At 37.2% G+C, this 21,413-nt stretch overlaps 1 protein-coding gene across 7 annotated transcripts in view; it reads right to left on the minus strand.

Annotated features, from left to right (window-relative positions):
• The window catches only part of smoc1.L (SPARC related modular calcium binding 1 L homeolog), a 153,515-nt gene that overhangs the window by 63,709 nt on the left and 68,393 nt on the right, over positions 1–21,413 (minus strand). For all 7 annotated transcript variants that reach the window (XM_018228560.2, XM_018228559.2, XM_018228557.2 and 4 more), the window contains 1 exon segment: positions 1,682–1,781. In XM_018228560.2, the coding sequence (XP_018084049.1) occupies positions 1,682–1,781 (100 nt within the window).

Here is a 21,413-nt window from a genome sequence, read left to right on the forward strand (position 1 = left end):
GTGTCACAGTGCTTTAATTAAAAACTATATTGGTAAGACTGGATAAGAGACTTCAAAGTATCCATCTCTGGTCTGGCCATGGTGTTTAGAATTGTTGTTACGTTCTCTGGGAGAAAAAAAGGATGAATAGGCTAAAGTGCTGTATATTTCTCCACATTCTGTTATTTGCCAGTGTTTATTTTTCTTAAACCCTATGTGACTGTCCTGAGAAAAGTGTGTAATTTTGGCAACAAAACGGGGCAATACGTCATGTACAATATGGTAACCTTACATGTCATGTTCCTGCAGGTTGACCTTGAAGGCCAGAACAGAGAGAAACACTTTCAGAATGGGAAACCTTCTAAGAGTAAGAGAGTTTATGAAATGTCCACTCCAGTAATTGAAAAACTCTGGCTGTAGGGAAGAAAAGAGAAAACAGCTGCCCATCTTTTCTGTTGTGACATTTCCTTGTATAAGCAGAGGGCTCCAGATGCTTTTTGTATGGCTGGCTGGTTTCCCAAAGCTCCTACAAGAGTGGCATTTTGGATAGGAGGTACTGTAGGGTCTTTTTCACATCTGAAGTAAGTCAAATGGATAAATAATAAAGGATTTTTTTTTTTTGGTTCTTGAGTCGGTTTTCAATTTGATTTTGGCTGGCAAGTGAATTTATTGAGAATAGAATGAGAAAACATGGAATGAGAAAAACACTTATTGGGTGACAAAGACAAGATCAAAGCTTCTATCATCCCTCCTGCTATACACACAGCATGGCCTCAAACCCACTGTTTTGAGAGTTATCCACATTTGTAATGTTTCTTTAGGTCCCTTTGGATAGCTGTGCAAAGATTTAATATGAGTGTAACCAGTAATAGCATGGTCAGGTGGGCTAAAATGAGTCAAATAGCCCTCCACAACATCCTAATTCTGTGTATCATGTGGAGAGCCAGGCCAATGAGCTTTGGCACCCAAGGCATAGTTAGTGGTAGATACAGGCCAACATACACAGGAAGGGAAAGATGGGACCAAAAGCTATTATTGATAATTTATTGGATTTGGGCAACAAAACTGCATTAAATTATTCACACGAACATACAACATGTGAGCAGAAGTGTTTTATGTCTCATTTGGCCCACCTCATCACTACTCTGTTGGTTATTCTTACGTTTCTTCTAATAAAGAGAACTATCCTCACAAACAAGGTGTGCCCTCTTATAATGACTTTGTATTTTGTAGTTTTTCTTCAGCAGGAGAAAATACTTCTGTTTCACGAGACTTACCAGGAAACAGAGCATGGATTAAATGAAGACAGTGGGGCTCATTTTATAATGCTGCACCAGTGCAGAAACCCATAGCAATCAATCACCAAATACTGTTGATTAATCTACTGCAAGTTAGAGTAAAATCAAATGTCTGATTACTTTGGGTTACTTACCAAGCTGGTGCTAATTTTCCCAGTGTTAGAAACTGAACTCTTTAACTAATGCTGCTGTCACTCTACAGGACTGAACTGCAAGAAGTGGGGCCCCCATTACAACAGTAACATTCAAAACTCCCATTTATCCATTTTCCTGTAATGTAGACTGCCGCCCTTCTTCCCATGTGCAGTACATTTTATCTTTAACACAGACGCATGAGAAAGGTGAAGAATCATTTACCATTTCTGCCAGCCCATGGAATTAAATATATTAAGTTTCTATATTACCTGAACATACAGGTGTTTTGTTCTGCACTGAAGAGCCGCTTACAGGTTTGCCATCAGGGGTGACGCACCAGCAGTATCCTGTGAACGTATGACATTGCACCTGTTGAATGAGAACAAAGCCTTTATTTTATTTTCTCTAGGCTTGGGAAATTTTTGAAATCAAACTGTTTAAGTTTGTAAACAGTGACTGTCATTGCTTTCTGCCCTAGGACCTCTCCTAATCTACAAGTCTGTATATATATAGCAATTTTAAACAAAAATACTTGTTTATAGAGGAGTAACTTTATAGATGTTGAGTATTATAACAAAACTCTATTAGGCTGCATCTGTGCCTGATATCAATGTAATATTTAAAAAAGAGTACTGGAAAGAAATGATTCACATTCATTTAGTTTTTTGTGCATGGGTAGCAAGAGAATTCCTTGCCATTTGCGGTTTTCCTTCTTACATCAAAAACCAAAACTGTGATGATGATGATTTGGTCACTCTAGATTGAGATGGCACCTTACTGTCTGTATAGTAGGGCACAAAAGACAGCTGCTGATGCAGAGTTCTGCTGATGGTTCTGAATTAGCTCATGTTATGATCCAAACGCTAACCCGAGGAGTTGCTAAATTTGGCCCATCGCCAGGGTGGTCAAATGGGGCAAAGATCTACTCCGTAACCTCAACAAATTTACAGATCTCTCCTTGTATTGCTGGCATAAGTCATGTTGAGATAACAGCTGGTTCAGCTCTTAAGAGGCATGCAGGGACCCTCCTTGCGTTTATTTAATCATATTGTAAGCTCTTGTGAACATGGCCATCTAACACTATTTTTATTCTGTAGCCTTTGTTTATTAAAAGTTCATGTAAAGCCTTTTTATAACTTTCTGGCACTATATAAATAAATGCTGATGATATACAATATTCGGGAGCATGCCCTTTAGGAACCTGATAAGGGTGCAGGTCCCCAAAACTACTACATATAGGCAGGGGAGATCTCTACTTTTACTACTGCATTGCCTTGATAAGATGGTCATTTGTCAAATACATCACAGAAACTATGCAGACCACCTATGATAATAAGCAAGACGGGTAGTGGCGTAACTACCTATACAGCATATCCAGCAGTCTCGGGAGGAACCAGACCAAGAGGTCTTCTGTATTATAGTACCCCCTCCCCAACCTCTTGTACCTTTAAAATATTGGTGCACTCCAGGCCCAGGATGTGCAGCGAGAGTGGGTCAGGATGGGGGACAGGGGAGGAGGGACTGTTCAAGCTGGGCCCCCCCAGTAGACATTTTGGTGGGGGGACCCAATGCTTCTGAGTTATACCACTGAGGACTGGTCAGTCCAGGCAGTTAAGCAATAAGATACCAAGGGGCAGTCTGGCTATGAAGCTTCAGACAGTAGAATGACTCTGATCACATCCCTGCAGAGGACAACAGATACCAGTCTGTCTGGAAAGCATTACCACTGCAGGTTGGAAAGCACAGATACGATTACCAAACAGAATGGTTTAGTATAATATCCATAATAACATGAACCTGTTGAACAACATAGCAGAAAACAGTGAACCATATTTTGCTTTCCCTTCAGTGATGGCTGCAGCAGTGGATCTTTTCATGAGCAGGATCATGTGTTGACTTGCAAAGTGTGATCCCTATAGAAGAACTAAAACTGTCAGCACTTGCATTTAGGTGCTTAAATGTCCTTCTTTGCTGGACACCACCTCACACAGCAACCCCCATAAGTTACCAGGAAAATGATCCTACAGGCCAATGGTCATGGAATAACACCACTAGGGTGAAAAGAAAGAAAAAAATGATGTTATACAGGGATGACTGTAGCTAGGAAGAGTTTTATAATAGTTAACATTTGCTCATATTCTGCACAATGATTTGCCATGAAACTATGTAGTATGTTCATGACATATTGAGGAAAAGCAAAACATTTATAAAATATAACAATGTCCAATAAAAATGTATCTATTTGAGGATAGTCCAGAACAACATATCACCTCTTTATTTAATGTTCTTCTTTTCTTTGTGGACCTGCATTCCACTGGTTTGACAGCTAGGCTTAAGATCTCCCAAAGGTGGCAAAGAATTTCCAAGCACTTTTAGACTGCTTTCAGGGGGTTCTGAGTTTTTTACATTAGAGATGTGATCTCTGAGCAATTACAGTCTCAGCAGTAAATGTTTGTCTTGGGTCTGGACCATTTGCTAAGCAATCACTTTTCCCCTATGAAAAAACTAGAGGAGAAGAAGCCAAAACTAACAATTTCTTGAATGACTATTCTTCATTTTGTCTATCACATCAAAATACATACATCTGGCTTTCTGTTGTTTTCTGGAATATGTATGGAATATGTTCTTATTAAATAATGTTTATGAAATTGTTATCTTTAGACATCTGTTCAGCAAGAAGAAATAGTTTACTGTTGTTACAACAACAACAAAAATATATGAAATTATATTACTTTCTTATTTATTCCCATATCATGCCTCCCTAATGTTGTGGAGACCAACTGCCACAACTGCCTCTCTTTGCACCTTAGCTGTATGGCAAAATTTCACAATTCATCTGTTCATAGGATTCCACAATAGTAATAGTAAAATAATGCTAACAATTCATGTAAAAATACGAATTTCCTGGGTGCTCGCCCCCTAGCGCCCGCCCGCACTACAACCCCCCACGAGTGCACTCGAGTTTTTCCCAGAAAAGCAGCTGGGCAGCAGGCCGCCCCTAATATTTTGCCGCCCTTGGCCCCGGCCTTTGTGGCCTCGCCACAAATCCGGGCCTGGAAATTCACCTCAGTATAGCCATGTAAGATGGATAGTGTGACATACGAGACAATTTATCTCTCTTAATGTGTTCTGATCAGTTATTCCTGGGGGTAGATTTTGCAGGCTCTGTGTAGGTTTACTACCTGCTGCTTTATGGCATTTAGCTGCAAACAAGCTGGTCCTTCTCCTCTGCCCCATTCCCCCCAGGCCTTATTCATATGTTCCAACCATCCCCAGAGCAAGCCAGACACAATCAGTATATATATATATATATATATAAATATATATATATATATATATATATATATATATATATATATATATATATATATATATATATATACTTTAAATATATATCAGTTTTATATATATCAGTTTTATGACTGTGTTGCCCTTGGTTGTCTGGTACCTCTTACACATACGAGTTTATAGGTGCTCAAAGGGGCCCAGACAGTTAGGATTCAATTGTGAGTGCACATTTTGCGTACCAGCTGGTCACATACTACCCAAGTCCCATTGGGACAAGTCAGGAATATCTTGTGCAGCACCATCTGTTGGTCAGAGGTCAGCTGATTTGTGGTTGGTTAGAGTTGTGCCTATGGCAGAGGTCAGCCAGTAAGGCCTCTGCAGATTAGCCTTGAATTAGCAGTATTTTTGTAGTCCCTTTTTACTTGTTGCCTACTTAATACACCAGGTCAATGGAACTACCCCCAGTTTCAGTAATATTACAGTAAGTTCAGTAATTTTTGTTCTACAGACATTCCATGTAGAATGTAGAAGGGAGGGCCAAACATATTAACCTCATAGAAATAATACATTTTCTAAATATCATCTGCTAAAAATACTGTATTGTTACTGAAATAATAAAAGTTAATGTTCAGTATCCCCTATCAGTAATCCACATCTCTACATGTTGGCTTTGAGTCAAAGTAGTTGATGGACAGTTAGCTCTAATATATCACTGATCTGTGCTCCCTTTGCCTAGATAATGTACTAGAGTTAAGTGTCTTAATAAAAAAAAATGACACAGCTTATATAAGAGGCAGAAGGATTGGTGAAGATAATTTCTTTTTAAATTGATATCTGTTACCCAGCCAAACAAGAGTGATTTCAATACAAGACTGGAAGACAAAAAGGGCCTGAATGAAAAATAGCTTACACTAAAAATTTAGACTGATGATGACATTGTACAGCTTATGCTAAAGACAGAACAGAAAGGCAAACAGTTGAAGACTGTCTATAAGGTGTATCGTCAATACCTTATTTAAAGGCAGCAGGTTGTAGAGGATACTAGGAAGATGGAAGAAATAACACACATTATTCATAATAAGAGCACTAAATACTGTGAAATATGGGAACCATGGGTTAGGTTTCTTAACAAATAGGTTTAAATGGGGGGATAGGCCAAAAGAAGATCAAATGGAGGATCTTTCTGTTTATAAAGATGACCTATCTGGGGGTCTGGCAAGCGAATCAGCCTGAACAACAAAATGGTAATTGTTTCATGCAGCTTTGTATGTTAAAGCGATGGGTCGCGTGCTAAGTTTGTGAATCATGGAAGTGTAGCGCTTGTTTTATATTTTCTTAATCTACTTTGTTATATTCTCATCTACCTTTTATCATTTTATCTATTTATATTTCTGTCACTAGACTATCTTTGTAAAAATTGTTAAATAAACTATGAAAATAAAAAAATACCTTTTTTAAAGGTGATCTGCTTTGTAAACAAAGACTGTTAATTGTTAGCTTTAAAAAGTTTAGATATTGAAAGCGGTCAGAATAAACTTGGAATGCTTTCATTTGTCACCTTATCTTCTTTTCCTACATCCAGATAAATAACCAATATGAGAAACTACACAGCCTTTTCCAAACTATTTGTGTCCGGCCCAGTGTGATATGCACAGTCAATTTATAAGCTCCAGATTTCTACTTTTATGGTAAAATAAAGGCATAAAATACAAAGCCACACTAAGCCATCAGAAGAGGAACCATATCCTATAGAGGCTGTAGGAGGCTCCTGTGCTGGTATATGACAATAATTCTTCAAGCCCAGAAACACACCCATACACTCCGATAAATGGGACCTAAAGTGGTTCTATAAACACTTCAGTAGTTCCTATTGCTTCTCCAATCACCCGATCTAAACACTATTAAATCTAACTGAGATGTTTTGGAATCTAATAATTGTAGACTAAATTTTACTCTCCTTCATTTCTCAAACTTTTTGAATAATGATTCAACATCCCACTAAGAAAATATTTAAACTTGTAATATAATTCCCTGGGCAGTTCCAGATAAGTTGAGACTTCTTAGTTTTTCCTCTTCTGTATCTTCTTAAAAAGTACGATCCCTGTGCTGCTTGAGGATCTTGCAGATCTACATGATCTCTATGTTGATCCTCTCTGTACTCAGTCACCTCCTTTGCTCTAATTACCTCAATCTGTCCTTATACTCTAGCAGACTAGACTCTAGGGGGCACATTTACTTAGCTCGAGTGAAGGAATAGAAAAAAAAAACCTTCGAATTTCGAATGTTTTTTTTGGCTACTTCAACCATCAAATTGGCTACTTCGACTTCGAATCGAATGATTCGAACTAAAAATCGTTTGACTATTTGACCATTCGATAGTCGAAGTACTGTCTCTTTAAAAAAAAAGTTCGACCCCCTACTTCGCCACCTAAAACCTACCGAAGTGCAATGTTAGCCTATGGGGAAGGTCCCCATAGGCTTTCTAACGTTTTTTCGGTCGAAGAAAAATCGTTCGATCAATGGCTTAAGATCCTTCGAATCAAATGATTTGAAGGATTTAATCGTTCTTCGATCAAACTATTTGCGCTAAATTCTTCGACTTCGATATTCGAAATCGAAGGATTTACATTCAGCAGTCGAATATCGAGGGTTAATTAACCCTCGATATTTGACCTTCGAAGTTAAATCCTTCAACTTCGAATATCGAAGTCGAAGGATTTACCAATATTCGTTTGAACGATTCAAAGGATTTTAATCCATCAATCGAATGAAATTCCTTCGATCAGAAATTTGCTAGAAAGCCTATGGGGACCTTTCCGAATAGGCTAACATTGATGCTCAGTAGGTTTTATTTGGCGAAGTAGGGGGTCGAAGTATTTTTTAAAGAGACAGTACTTCGACTATCGAATGGTCGATTAGTCAAAGTCGTAGTGGAAGGTTGAAGTAGCCAATTCGATGGTTGAAGTAGCCAAAAAATACGTTTGAAATTCGAAGTATTTTTTATTCTATTCATTCACTCGAGCTAAGTAAATGTGCCCCTAGGTCTGTATGCAATGGCAACATACAAGATAGATCTATCCAAAAATACAGTACACGTATATCCCACAGCAATGGGATGGTGACTAATTAAAATATATACAGCAGCATTTGCAAAAAGGCCAACACATACACAGCAACTGTTTTTGGAAGAGATTATTTTAGCTTTTTAGATTCCTTTCTTTAGGTCCAAGTCATTAGGGTCCTTCCTCTCCCAATCTATTGCCATATTGTAACACAAAATGCTGCTTGTTTTGGTGCAGATTTAGGAACATGTTGGTAAGAGTCACGCTAGTGGACTTCTTTCCTAATGCTCCAAGGTGATTGGCTGTTACAAACTTACATAGTAAGTAAGTAAGTAAGGTTGAAAAAAGACACATGTCCATCGAGTTCAACCTTTTTTTTTTTTTTTTTAATTGCAAACAACCAATCCTTAGTTTGACTACATTATTGTGGAATCAGTATTGTACACAAACAAAGCCACTTTGTACTTTAAAGATGGTCCATTCTTCCTGCTTTCTTAATGGTCCCTCTTTGAATTCCAAAATCTTATCTTTTCACACCATCCATGTCCTCTGCCTTTTCTCCCTTTTTAACATTTTACTTAACTAGGTTTTTCTGTACCATTTGCCTTTTTATCTCCTTCTAAATTCTACTTGACATTTTATCACCTAGAAAAATATCTAAGCATACCATCTCTTATCCACAACACCTCTTGCATAGCAGTATGTTCAGGACTGCTATACTCGGCTCTCGCAATGGTTTTCTTTGTAAGTCTCCTGTATCTAAATTTGACCGGACACTTATTAGGGAGTATTCTCTTTTCTTGTGCCTGTTTCTGATTGAGTTTGCCTTGTGCGTGGCTTTGATTTGGAGCGCTTACTGTAAAAGCCCCTTATTGTTGAATTCTTATCCAATGTGTTTTGGGCAGAGTGCAGCTGAAAATAAATAAATACATAGATACAGTACATGCTTCCCTGCATGCTTAAATGTTGTGTAATCAATGAGATAATTGATGCTTTTTACTTTGATGTCCCATTTCCCTGATGATAGAAGTTCAGTTAATTGGAGAAAGAGTTCAGTGATTAATGAATGCTAGCCAGGGGAAATGGCTGCCTTCTTTTCAACTTCATCTTACAGGCATATTTGGCATTTTTATTAACCTCTTAAACTAGGTATAAAAATCAGAACACGGCAACTGTGAACAGAAGAAAGAAAAAAAAAAACTCACACATGTTAAAAAGTTAATAAATCTTAACATATTTTTTATTTTCCATTCCTTTTAATATGACTGTACAATTGAACGTAACTCTAGAAATATTTAATTATCTAAGGCGTCATTACTAAGGGGCCAACTGTATTGAAAATATATTATGCTGCTGTAAAATGGATTTTACTTTTCCGCTCTTAAGTACTGAGGCTGCTTAACAAATTACAGGCACTGCTGAAGTAACAACATGACAAAATACAGAGGAACTCGGCTCAAACAGCCTGGAATCTAGAGCTAGATAAAGGATATCCAGGCTAGCATTCCTCAAACTGCTTGAGGATTGAATGATGAACACCACGTTGGCAGAAAATGCTACATTGGAAGTGAAACTATCCTTCTGGTGTCTGGCAATTAAAAAATCAAATGTGATGGATATCACTAGTTACCACAATGAGTAAGGCAGAAATCATTTATAACAGAGCTGTTATTATGGGATTGCAGTTTTACAAACCTGCTGTATTCAATGATGTATCAGCAAAGCAGAGAATATTCATTTGGTTAAGTCATTTTATTAGCTTAGCAAACATCTGGAAGTGGCTATATAGTTCACTAAAATGCTGTTTGGTATTTTAAATATCTAAAGTCTACAGGATATATGATTTTAGGGAGTAAAAAAAACACATGTATCCCAAAGTCGGGCTGAAAACTGTAACTTGCCAGAAGATGCTATGAATATAATAGGAATAGCCAGCCTGTGACCATGTCTCTAAGAATGAAGTGTTGAAGATCAAAGTCAACTGGAGAGCAACACTTTGACATACTTCACCATAAATCTTATTCTCTCAGTTCTTAATAAAACAATAACAAGCTGCTTCTATTTAATTCCAAGGCATGTTCCAATGTAAACTTTTGTTGCCGAACAAAACAATACTGTACTGGTTTGACACATAGCTATCTTGAAGAAGAATTTTCCATAATGCTCATATTTTAATAATCACCCAAAAGCCATGTGAAATGAATTAAAAATAATGTGAAACAAGCACAGAATAATGTGTGCAGGGTCACAGGGCGATTCTACAATTATGTTAGGTGTCCGTTCCATTTTTCTTTTATTATCAGAAGGGACAACATATAAAACCAGGTCTGATATGTCATACGATCAACCATGTTTACTTCTCAAACTCCCCTGCAAGTGCAGGTACATTACTCCTTATAAAATAGGTATGGGACTCGTTATGCTCGGCACCTGGGGTTTTCCGGATAACTGATCTTTCTGTAATTTGGAACTTCATATAAACACAATAGGCTGGTTTTGCTTCCAACAAGGATTAATTATATCTTAGCTTGGATCAAGTATAAGGCAATGTTTTATTAATACAGACAAAGGGGAAACTATTTTTTAAAAATCAGGATAATTTGGATAAAATGGAGTCTATGGGAGATGACCATTCTGTAATTCGAAGCTTTCTGGATAATGGGATTCTGGATAATAGATCCCATACTTGCACAAGTTGCAGTGAGTTAAAGGAAAACTATACCCCCTAAACAATGTAGATCTCTATAAAAATATATTGAATAAAAAAGCAAAGCTTCATGCAAATAAACCATTTCCATAAAATATACCCTTTAGTAGTATGTGCCATTGGGTAATCATTAATAGAAAATTGGCATTTTAAAAAATAAGGGCCGTCCCCTGGGATCCTAGGATTCACAGTGCACACAAACAAATCAAACAAACTATACATGTTAGGTGACATGAGCCAATTAACAGACAGAGTTGTGTCTTTTGCTTCCACACTTCTTCTTGTTACAGTTAGAGCTGCAGTATTTCTGGTCAGGTGATCTCTGAGGCAGCACACAGGCCATCACAAAATGGTGGATCAAGTCAAGAGATGTAAAATGGCAATATTTACTTAAATATATATACCAGTTTGGTAAGATTCTTTAATATGCAAATTAATTTGATATAATTTGTTGCTTAAATATCCATTTTGGGGGTATAGTTTTCCTATAAGTGCCAATGTACAGATAATAACTACTGATCTAATAATCTCACTATGCACCATTTATAAGCAGATATCAGTAGTAATTGTTTGAAGGAACTACCGTGTATATACTCGAGTATAAGCCGAGTTTTTCAGCCCCCAAAATATGCTGAAAAACTCTACCTCGGCTTATACTCAGGTCAAGCGCAAAAACCGTCATCAGCGTCTAAGAATAGTCGCCGGCGCCTAAGAATAGTCGCCAGCGCCCAAGAATAGTTGCCGGTGTCCAAGAATAGTCTCCAAGAATATTCGCTGGCGTCCAAGAATGGTCACCGGCATCCAAAAATTAGACGCCGGCACCTCCAATGGGAGCAGAAACCCTACATTTTTTGATTGAAACTTACCAGAAGCTGCTACATTTCTCACCCTCGGCTTTACTCTAGTCAATAAGCTTTCCCAGTTTTTGGAGGTATTTGTGACCATACACAGATAAAAAAATATACAAAAGACTTATTTCTATTAAAGAATGAGAACAAAATCTGGTTAGTGCACAAAAGGATGTCATTATATCACAAACTCCATTCTGTACAGTTTAACAAGCAATCTGTCTCACAAATGTATAACCTACATGTAATGGACGCACTTATGTGCAAAGTTACTTACAGAAAGAATTTTGTAAAAAAAAAACTTGGACATAATATATAATAGTGTAACTAACTAGTACATGTCAAGCTAGATTTGAATGACAAAAATGTGCAGAATGGAGCTTGTGATTTAATGACATCCTTTTGTGCACTAAATAGAAACCTCAAAGCAATGCATGTGCAAATTACAGGAGTTAGATGCCTTTACAGTTTTTATTATAAAAAATTTAAGAAAATGTCAAATATAATGGATCTTACATAAAAAATCATGAAAAAGTTTCTTGCATTTTTTCCAGATATTCCTTGTAACAAAAATGCACTCAAGAAAACAATCTAGAAACCATTTCTCAAATTGTATAGTTCCTATATATTTTAAAGGGTTTGTTCACTTTCAAACTATCTTTTAGTATGACACAGAGAGTGATATTCTGCAACAATTTGCAATTGGTTTTAATTTGTTATTATTGGTGGTATTTGAGTTATTTTGATTTTTATTCATCAACTCCAACTTACCTTTGCAACCATGCACTGATTTAAATAAGAGACAGGAAGCAGGAAGATTTCAAAGAGCAAAATATTTAAATGTGAGCCATAGCAACACCAATGAGCGTTGAAAAAGATATAAATTGCCTGCTCACTGTCCTATAGGCAACTGCTATCCAATATGTGTAGATAACACATTCTTATGTGCAATTCAATCTCTGCCAGTGTTATATTAAAACCTCCAGCAGGGGACGCAAGGGAATATAGTTTAGCTAAATAGTTGACTGAAAGGGATACTACCATTTTTTTTAGCTGCTTATTTTCATTTATAATGCTTAGATATATATATATATTTAGAGTTACATTTAGCAATTTTAATATTATGCACCCAACCCATAATTCTGCCAGAATTCAGAAAAAATACTAAAAGAAACATCAATAATAAACTTTTGCTATTGTGGGATTGGGCTTTACCATAATAAACCTCTGAATTGGATAAATATCACTAGCTAGGCAAAAGAATCCTAATAATAATATTCACTTTTGTTTAACTATTCAAACAGTTCTGGGTGTCTACATTTATATATTCAGCACTAGCCCATCTGCCTAGCAACACGAGTCTTACAAGTTCCCTGTCTGTGGTTTTAATCCTCTGGTGTTGAATGGAACATGATAGGTTCCAAACAAGGAACCAGTCCAAGAAATATCTTAGCTCTGCATATGAAATGAACCTAGAGGAAAAGAATTTCAAGATAGATCTTTCCAGAATCAACATGTTTGACTTAAATAGACACAGGACCTTATTAATTGATTTGAGACTTATGTTTATTCTTGTTAAGGGGAAAGTATTTACAATTTTGTATTACCTCTGTTATGTTGGTGTTTGCTTTTGCTACTGTAAGTTATAAAGACTGCTTTGGCAGAAGCAGAAAACATAGCAGCTCCTACCTTTTTGTATAAATACAAATGTGCAGATAATTCTTTATGCAACCCGATATCCAGAAAGCTCTGATTAATGGGAAGGCCATCTCCCATAGAGTCCATTTAAAGCAAATAATTCTAATTTTTAAAAATGAATAAAACAGTAGCTTGTACTTGATGTTTACTAAACGACACAAAGCAATCCTATTGGGTTTCTATTTTAGCAGAGTTAAGGTATAGAGTTCCAAATTACAATTATTTATCTGAAAAGAACTCCAGGTCCCAAGCATTCTGCATAATAGATCATATACCTATAGCTTTCATTAAAGAATGAAGTATAAATCATAATAATAAACAGGATATTTCTCTTTTTCATATACTGATTACCACTTACCACATACATCTTTTACTTTTTAATAATTGAAGTTAAAAAAATATCTTGCAATAACATTAAAGGGATCCTGTCATCAGAAAACATGTTTTTTTCCCAAAACGCATCAGTTAATAGTGCTGCTCCAGCAGAATTCTGCACTGAAATCCATTTCTCAAAAGAGCAAACAGATTTTTTTATATTCAATTTTGAAATCTGACATGGGGCTAGACATTTTGTCAATTTCCCAGCTGCCCCCAGTCATGTGACTTGTGCCTGCACTTTAGGAGAGAAATGCTTTCTGGCAGGCTGCTGTTTTTCCTTCTCAATGTAACTGAATGTGTCTCAATGAGACATGGGTTTTAACTATTGAGTGTTGTTGTTAGGTCTTAGATCTACCAGGCAGCTGTTATCTTGTGTTAGGGAGCTGTTATCTGGTTACCTTCCCATTGTTCTTTTGTTTGGCTGCTGGGGGGAAAGGGAGGGTGATATCACTTCAACTTGCAGTACAGCAGTAAAGAGTGATTGAAGTTTATCAGAGCACAAGTCACATGACTTGGGGCAGCTGGGAAATTGACAATATGTCTAGCCCCATGTCAGATTTCAAAATTTAATATAAAAAAATCTGTTTGCTCTTTTGAGAAATGGATTTCAGTGCAGAATTCTGCTGGAGCAGCACTATTAACTGATTCTTTTTGAAAAAATTTTTTTTCCCATGACAGTATCCCTATATCTTTTCCTGTTTGTAGGAATGTTATTTTGAATGCCTTCATAAAGTACTGATGCAAACCAGCCAGCCTTTTTTGGACCTATTCTCTTTTCTGGTTCCTGAATATTTTTTTATTTTGTTTTAATAAAGTAATAAAGAGCCGGCCTATTACAGAAAGCTGTACTGGGCAATGAAAATAAGCAGGCAATGATAAAAGGATAAAGTGAAACAGGAGAGAAGCCAGGCTTGAAAGAATGTGATCGGAGGGGACGTAAGCATGACAGAAAGGGAGGATATACAGTGAATATTGCGCTAGGAACTAAATGCTGAAAGACTCGAGAGAAAGAGTAGAGGAAGCATAATCAAGAATGAAAAGATGTCTGGGATGATTAAATGCTGAAACATGGAGAGAAAACTAAACACAGACGAATGTGTCTAAGCTATGACGGAAATGTAACAGGATATTCCATTTTCTACAAAATGTTGTTATATGGGAAAAAAATTGACTGAATGCTTTGCTCCTGGTACAGTGTAAGTTACATTATCCAGAAACCCGTTATTCAGAAAACTCCAAATTATGGGAAGGCAATCTCCCATTAACTCCATTGTAATCAAATAATTCAAATTTTAAAAAAAAAATGTAAATGATTTCCTTTTTCTCTCTAATAATAACACAGTTCCTTGTACTTGATCCCAACTAAGATATAATTAATCATTACTAAAAGAAAAACAATCCTAATGGGTTTAATAAATATTGAAATTCTTTTTTAGTAGACTTAAGGTATGGTGATCCACATTATTGAAACATCCCTTATCTGGAAAAGCCAGGTCCTGAGCATTCTGGATAACAGGTCCCATACCTGTACTTCAAGGGAAGAAATATTCCCTCACCTTCCAGCCTCTATCTTTGTTCTCCCTCAATTACGTCATCGGTGTATTGGCAAAAATAGTGAGCTCATCTGTTCTCTGGCTGATGCATTACAAAATGTGAGATCCTTTATTGGGAAAACTGTATTCCAGAAGGTTCGAAATTATGGCAAGGCCCTCTCCTATAGAGTCAATTTTAAGCAAATAACTCTAAATTTTAAAATGATTTCCTGTTTCTCTGTAATAATAAAACAGTACCTTGTACTTGATGGTAACTAAACTGCATGAATCCCTACTGGCAGGGGCTATCCCAGCCCCTTCTTTGCCTGAGGCAGCTAGTGGCTGCCCACCCCTGAGGGCGTTGAGGGGGGGTCCACAAAGTTGGAGGAGATAACTAGTGGGGTGCTGCCACCTTAGACAACACCCCTGCATACTGGTGGGAAAACAATCCAATTTTTAGCAGACCTAAGTATGGTGATTCAAATTACGGAAAGATCCCAGGTCCAAAGCATTCTGAATAATAGATCTTATACCACTTTAAAAATTCTGTGGAATATGTGGGTGCTATATAAGTACAGATTAATAATAATAATCGTACAGCACAAGAAGATTGAGGAATGCAATTGTAGTGCCCCAGACCAATGTTTGGACTAAGGTGAATGGAGAAATAGGCATGTAATCCACCGCATTCAACCTGTGCCAGCTAAAGAATAATTAGGAGTAGATAACTGAGCTTAAGTTGTTTCATGCATTCCTTGGGGCATATTCACTAAAGGCGAGTTTTCGCCAGCGACTGCTTTGCCAGGCGCTAATTTGTTACCACTAAACTAATTCACTAATATGCGAAGTTGCGTCTCAGCAAAAAAACGCTGGCAAATTTTTCGGTGGGGCGAGCATTTCATAGCGAATTATCGCTAGCGTTCATTTCTGCCCAGCTAAACCTAGCTAACACTCTTGTGATTTGATGAATTTGAATAGGGCAGGTACCTAAATGTCGTATGGACGTCTTTAATAGTAATGTTGGTGCAAATGCTTGAAGAGGCCACTTTTTCAAACACATGTCCAATGAGCTATAATAAAGACAGAAGAGATCCTGTAATGCCCTAGACATGAGCCCACCTTTAAACAAATGTGGCATGCCCCTCAAATTAGCTTTACAAATTCCTCACACATAAATCTTTAATAGTTTGGACCTTAAGGGCAAGGCCAGACGTGACGTTTTTGCAGCGTTTTTACGTTGGGTTTTTAAAAAAGAACAGCCAGGCGTATATACGCCACTGAAACCACATGCGACCGTCAACATACGTTTTTCATGCGTTTTTCAGCATGTAGGATTCTTTTCCCAACATGCACTTCTCATTGTTCTCATTGAGAATTTGGATGCCATATTTAAAATACTATTTACGCAAAGTGTGGTTTCAAACATGCAGATACCATAGAGTCTATTGATTTGCTAGTTTCTTGGCGTATTGGCGTTTCTGCTAAAAAAACGCCAATACTGGCGTCCTGTAGCGGATTTCAGCTTGCAATCGCCCTGTGTGAATTGCCATAGTGTGTTTTCCATTGGTTTCAGTGGTAGTGCAGTTTATGCGTATTTACGACTGGCTGTTCTTTTTTAAAAACGCAATGTAAAAACACCGCAAAAACGCCACGTCTGGCCTTGCCCTTAAAGGCAATCCCACTAATTTTAATCACACTATATCAATTATTTAAATCTTTTTTCCTTCAGTCTGGGAATTCATAATTATAGCAAGCAGGCAGGAGCCATTTTGTGGACACTGTAAAATAATAATTCCAGCAGCACTCCGATATGTGAATCAAAGATTATTTATTCATGCCATTAGCAGAGCGACGTTTCGGGCTATTCCAGCCCTTTATCAAGCTAAATGCAGTGGACACTGTTATTAAGACAAGCCTTGCATCATCTCAAAATCTTGTTTGTGCACCAGAATGGGGGACCTGATGTCCATCCCCATGTACTGGTTACACAATTAAATGGTGAAGAGAACTGGGGAATGTGGGGAGAGCAGTGACATCTAGGAAGTGCTGAATGGAAAGTGAAAGTAATTGTCTGCCCCGCCTTTATGCCTAAGGCATAGAAGAGGGGCAGACAATATTTGATTGACAGATGAGATTTTTAAATGAGCTTACAACAGCTATAAATGCTTTAATAAAAAATAGAAATTGGATTTCATGTTTCATTTGAAAAGGACTTTTATTATACAGCTTTTTGTGTCTGAATGACAGGTCCACGTTAATCATGTATGCTACATTAGTTGTGCATATATGGATACACAATGATGACTATCAACTATAATTCTTTGCAGAATTATAAACAGAATGAGAAGGATTTTTTAATCTCTTTACCTAGCAACTATAATAATGTTGACAACATTTATATTCACAAGAGGGTTATGAGATTCAGCAATTTCATATTTGCATTTTAAAATAAAAAGGTTCATTTGTGCATGGGAGGCAAGATGCAAAGTACAAAAAACAGGTGCAAAGTTCAGATGTGTTTGACCAAGATGCAACTTGCACCACCAATATGTAATTCCATGATTTGTACCTTACTGCAAGCGAAACACAAGCAAGCACTAGCAGCCACCATAGAAGGGAGGGCATTTAGTTGGAACATGGATGTCCCCTTGGACATTTATCACAAGGTGCTTCTTTTGGGGCAAATGTGAATACAAACTGCATTGAGACCCCTGTATGTAAGGCTGGATAAGCTGAGAGTTGTGATGATTTGGGCTTTGTGATGCTGACAAGCTTTGTGATATCTTTCCAATGCCTTTCATTTTAGAGTAGAGTGGCTTTAAGCAAAAGTCTCTTTTTTTCGAGACAGTATGGTTAAGATTTTGGAAACGAATGTACATATGGAATGAGTAATAATACATTCAGAATTAAGGAATGAAAATGTAATATACAAATCTAAATCAAGCCTTTGAGCTCTACTTATGTCTCAGAATTGACTGATTAGCCTATAATTTGTTTCATACATTTTGGCATAGTGGAAATAAACAATTGTTTCATAATAGAATTTAGTATAAAAATGTGTGGCTTTGGAATCATTTTTCCAGCTTCAGATGCCCTTTATATAGATTGTGTATGGAAATCATTATTGGCTGTGTTTAAATTGAATGTATATCCAAGTGGCTTAAGTCAGCAGCAGTAGACGTTCTATTTATCCTATTGTCATAAAGTAAAATTTTTGTATTTTATCTTGAGCAGGTAAAACCTCAATTCTGCATTTTTAGCCTCGGCAAAAAACTAAAATTCAAGCTTTACGGTAGAGGCAAAATCATTTAAACACTGGTTTTAGTAATTGTATTTACACATTTAGTTATGACTTGTTATTATTGTCCAATTTTATGCATCTCTTTAAGTCGTTTTTTTAAAACTATACAACAAAGCTTACTAAAAATCAAGCAGATTGTGGTTTGCATTGGTCCCCCCCAGCCATGCCTCGACAACCTCTTATATACCTCCACACAATATCTCGTAATCCTCAGCAATTTTTGGCCCAGGGAAATGGGACTGTTCTCTCTAAAAAGAGGCAATTTGGAGGTAGGCAAATGCATATGGTTAAAAAATATAACACATATATAGGCCTATGAATTATAGCAGGACACCAGGTAAAATACAGGCAAGGGAACTGTTATCAATAATGCTCTGGACCTGGGGCTTTCCAGATCAGGGATTGTTCCATAATTTGGATCACCATACCTAAGTCTACTAAAAAATCATTTAAACATGAATTATACTAATAGGGTTGTTGTGTCTGTAATAACAATTAATTATATCTTAGTTGGGATCAAGTACGATGTACTGTTTTATAATCACAGAGACAAAAACTGAATTATTTGATTTAAATGGAGTTTATAGAATATACATGGCCTTCCCATAATACAGAGCTTTTTGGATACCTGAACAAGAATGGCATAAAACGAGAGATATAAAGATGAAAGTAGTCCTCTAAAATATATTTCTCGTTTGTTAAGTGGAAAAAAAATGTTCCATATATAAATGTAATTTAAAAAAAACATATATAGAGAGAGAGAGAGAGAGAGAGAGAGAGAGAGAGAGAGAGAGAGAGAGAGAGATAATAAGTAATAAGATACATATATGTAAGTAAAAGATAAATAAAATAGAAACTGTAGGATTTGCCAGCGTATAGATCTTTAAACTATTTATTTAATGTTTCTATTAAATCTTGGAATCCCCGTTGACAGCTTATTTGAAATATGCATTTTTTCATAAAACTGAAATGGAGCCAAATGGAGCCAAGATCTAAGGTGACTGTAAGAAATCCTTGCCATGATTTACACTGGAACTACCTAGAAGAAAAGTAATTACCGGTCCCAGCAGTTCACAGATGGATTTACAATTTCAAATGTAACGGCAAACTTGCATCTATCTTCCTTTCTATATTCAACACACCATAAAGCAAGCACTGGATGAAGCCAAGCCAGGTTATCACAGCACACTTATAAGACAGACATCCTTTGGTCAGCAAAATAAGGTGTGTATATAACCCAAAATAGCTACATTTACGTAAATGCAACTTACTGTGCAAAATATGCGTTTGTATATAACATTTGAGTCTACAAAAGGACTTCCTTCCGTGAATATTTTAACCAGATGTCAAGCTTCTTGGAATCAAGGCTAATTGTTCTTTCAGAAATTTCTTTGCCTTGATTTAAGCTAGCAAAAAGCACTATAGAAACTATAGAAATACAGTTTCACAGTTTCCCTGCTCTATAATGATGCCAAAAACATGATTGATGGAAGCACTCAGAACAATATGTCCGGCACAAAAAAATCATTCATCTACTTTGACAATAAAGACACTGCCAAATCCACCACCACTGGGGAGTTAAAGCGGGAAAGAAAAATGTTTTCTAGCAACTTTGCAAATAACCCCGGATCACATTTAGCATTAATATCTCGCCCAAAAAACAAATGTAGTGTGTCTGCATTGTGCTAAAGAATGAAAAAAAATCACAAATGAAATGGAAACGAAGACCCTATTGATTTGAAAGTGTTGAATTATATAATGAAAGCGTTAGTGGCTGTGGGGTGGTTACTGTTCTTTTAGTCTTGCACTCCCCACCTCACTCTCCCCTTTCCTCTGTTCTGTACAGTAACAGGAAGGTAATAGGGGGGTTTGTATCACCTTCAGACAATTGAATGAAACTCTGAGTTCCCTCCTTTTCCTCTTCCTTTGCTATAAATCAGCCGCCTTTGCCCTCTTGTTACAACCTGCCAGAATAATACCTGCGCCACTTGGTCCAGCGTCCCACCCTCCCACTTCTTGCTGTGGCTTAAATTGATTTAAAAATCAAGTTGTTTTAAAATTTTATTAATCCTTGCCGAATCCTCGTGCCTAGCCAAACTGAATCCTTAAAATCTCATGTGGTTCTCTTTTTCCCTTCCTGTCTCTGATCTGCATATGCAAATTAGGATTCAGTTTTGCATATCCAAAATAGTGAATTAGCTGCATCCCTAGTTTTCACTTTACAACAATGTACATGCAATTGTCACAGCCATGGTGGTTTTGTCCTTACTGTATTGTGGTAAAATAACCTCAATGTAACGCCCATTGCCTACTCAGTGGTTGGCATCTGCAGGGTTAGGCTGGGCCAGAGGAACACAGAGTTAAAACCCAGTGGGCCCTGCCAGCCCAAACCTGCACCTGTACCCATAAAGTGGATCACCGTACCAGAGGCCACCCCTTTAGACTAGAAGAAAAGAACTTTCATTTGAAGCAACGTAGAGGGTTCTTCACAGTCAGGACAGTGAGGTTGTGGAATGCACTGCCGGGTGATGTTGTGATGGCTGATGGCTTGGATGATTTTTTGGACAGACATAATATCCAAGGCTATTGTGATACTAAACTCTATAGTTAGTATAGGTATGGGTAGATAGAATTTTAATTAAAAGTAGGGAGGGGTGTGTGTATGGATGATGGGTTTTCATTTGGAGGGGTTGAACTTGATGGACTTTGTCTTTTTTCAACCCAATTTAACTATGTAACTATGTATTCAGCCCGCGCTGTACCCTGATGTCCCCTGCCCTGCTGCAACTACTGGTTAGGTATGCGTGGGGACCCGGAAGGGGGTTGCAACTGAGAGACTGTAGGGGTATTTCAGGAGATGCAGGGGGGCCCGGAGTGGGGATGGGGGCCCCTGTGGTGGAAGACCTGGTGGGCCTCCGACCTGGGCATCCAGAATGGGTTTTTACAGATGTATAGGTTATACTTATCCAACAGCAAGAACTGTTTTTCCATTGTGTTTAATAAAGCTGTGGCCAACTCTCACCCAACCTCATGTATGTACATTTTTTGGTGTAGTCTAGGCAAGCAATGGTTAAAATTCTATTCATAGAATAAATACATTTTTTGACAAAAAGTATTTTGACAAAAAAAGAACATTTTACATTTGGCTAAAAACAAAAATCCTAAATAGTAATTAAAAGTGAAAATA

This window comes from Xenopus laevis, chromosome 8L (genome assembly GCF_017654675.1).
Source record: "Xenopus laevis strain J_2021 chromosome 8L, Xenopus_laevis_v10.1, whole genome shotgun sequence".
Lineage (NCBI taxonomy): Eukaryota > Metazoa > Chordata > Amphibia > Anura > Pipidae > Xenopus > Xenopus laevis.